General features: G+C 46.2%; 1 protein-coding gene across 4 annotated transcripts in view; it reads left to right on the forward strand.

Moving 5' to 3' along the window:
- The first annotated feature begins 167 nt into the window (after positions 1–167).
- tspan5a (tetraspanin 5a) overlaps positions 168–1576 on the forward strand; it is a 27604-nt gene continuing 26195 nt past the window's right edge. For 2 of the 4 annotated variants that reach the window (XR_004336406.1, XM_032544351.1), the window contains exon 1: positions 168–583. Coding sequence is in view for 3 of the 4 variants with exons in the window: in XM_032544351.1 (XP_032400242.1) it covers positions 503–583 (81 nt within the window). In the remaining variant the exon portion in view is untranslated. The remainder of the gene's footprint in view (positions 584–1576) is intronic. The other 2 variants (XM_032544352.1, XM_032544353.1) reach the window with 1 other exon arrangement.

The raw sequence follows: 1576 nt of genomic DNA on the forward strand, positions 1-1576 counted from the left end.
TTTTTTTTAACTTGCCTCAAAGAGTGTGCACAATAAATCCTGTGTTCCTGGCCTGTTATAAATAAAATAGTCTAACATAATAATCTTGTAATCATTCAGCACACAGGAAGTGCCCCAGCTTCCCTTTGATACGATTAGTTGCAGTTCACGTCTTTTTTTCAGCCAATCATTGACGACCACCAGCAGCAGCGGTACCGCCCCCTGTAGGCGCAATTCGCCCACAAACCAGAGGCTCGGTTTCATTCTGCGGGTTTCCTGCGTTAAAGCCGGCTTAATATCGACAATGCTACGCATATGAGCTCGTCCTGAACTCATTTTTTTTTCTCCCAACATGCCCCCGGTGTGGGTCTGAAGCGGCGGGAAGAACATAAGAAGCCGACCGAGCGAAATGCATCCTCCTCGCGCTGAACCTGTTCCACCACCCTCCACCCGCCGCACACAAAGCCTGTGAAGCAGGCCGTTGTTTTTCCTCCCACTGACACCGCGCCGACGATGCTCAAACATGTCGGGGAATCATTACAAAGGCAACGAAGTCAGCTGCTGCATCAAATACTTCATTTTTGGATTCAACATCCTGTTCTGGGTAAGGACGGTTTAGCGCTTTAGCTTCTACGCCGCTCTCAAGTAGCCCGACGTCCCGCTAACGCAGAACGTTTAGGCAACGTTAGTTCATGGTTCTCTGAAGGCTAGTTCGAACCAAACCAAAAGCTAACGTTTAAGGAACGTTCCCTCCGGGTTATAACGTTCCCTAAACGTTAAAAGAACCAACCAACCGTTACGTTCTCCTGCCGTTGCACTGTACATTTTTCAAGTAGCGCAACGGTTACCCCGGGAACACAGAACGTTTAGCTAGGGACCGTTAGTTATGGTTTTCTAAAGGCTAGTTCGAACCAAACCAAAAGCTAACGTTTAAGGAACGTTCCCTTCGCGTTATAACGTTCCCTAAACGTTAAAAGAACCAACCAACTGTTACGTTCTCCTGCCGTTGCACTGTACATTTTTCAAGTAGCGCAACGGTTACCCCGGTAACACAGAACGTTCAGGGCACGTTAGCTCATGATTCTCTAAAGGCTAGTTCGAACCAAACCAAATACTAACGTTTAGGGAACGTTCCCTAAACGTTACGAGAACCAACCGACTGTAACGTTGTACTGTTGTAACTGATCTGCTGGGTTATTATAATCATGTCCACTGGCCAAGGCCCAATATTCATCGCATCTTATCATTGTACCGTTAGCATTCAGGTTCTATGTTCAGAGTCATATCAATGCGCGCATGCATTATTGTGGTTCTACTCGTCTAGTAACGTGTGATGTAAAGCTGCTGGGCAGTTCACAGCAGAGAGCTAATCGGCTTTCTGTAGTAATGACTGCTCAGCGCCTCAGCGCCTCAGTTACATTCATGCACACACATGCACTGACAGCGGGACAAAGAGCAATAAATGTGTATCGTATACGTCAGAATATATTTAGACATGACGTAGCCTAATATGTTTTTAGAAGTGATGTCACTCATGTCAAATATAGTGGACAGTAGAGTGCTGTGTGTGTGTGTGTGTGTGTGTGTATATGTGTAT

The sequence above is a fragment of the Etheostoma spectabile genome, chromosome 19 (genome assembly GCF_008692095.1).
Source record: "Etheostoma spectabile isolate EspeVRDwgs_2016 chromosome 19, UIUC_Espe_1.0, whole genome shotgun sequence".
Lineage (NCBI taxonomy): Eukaryota > Metazoa > Chordata > Actinopteri > Perciformes > Percidae > Etheostoma > Etheostoma spectabile.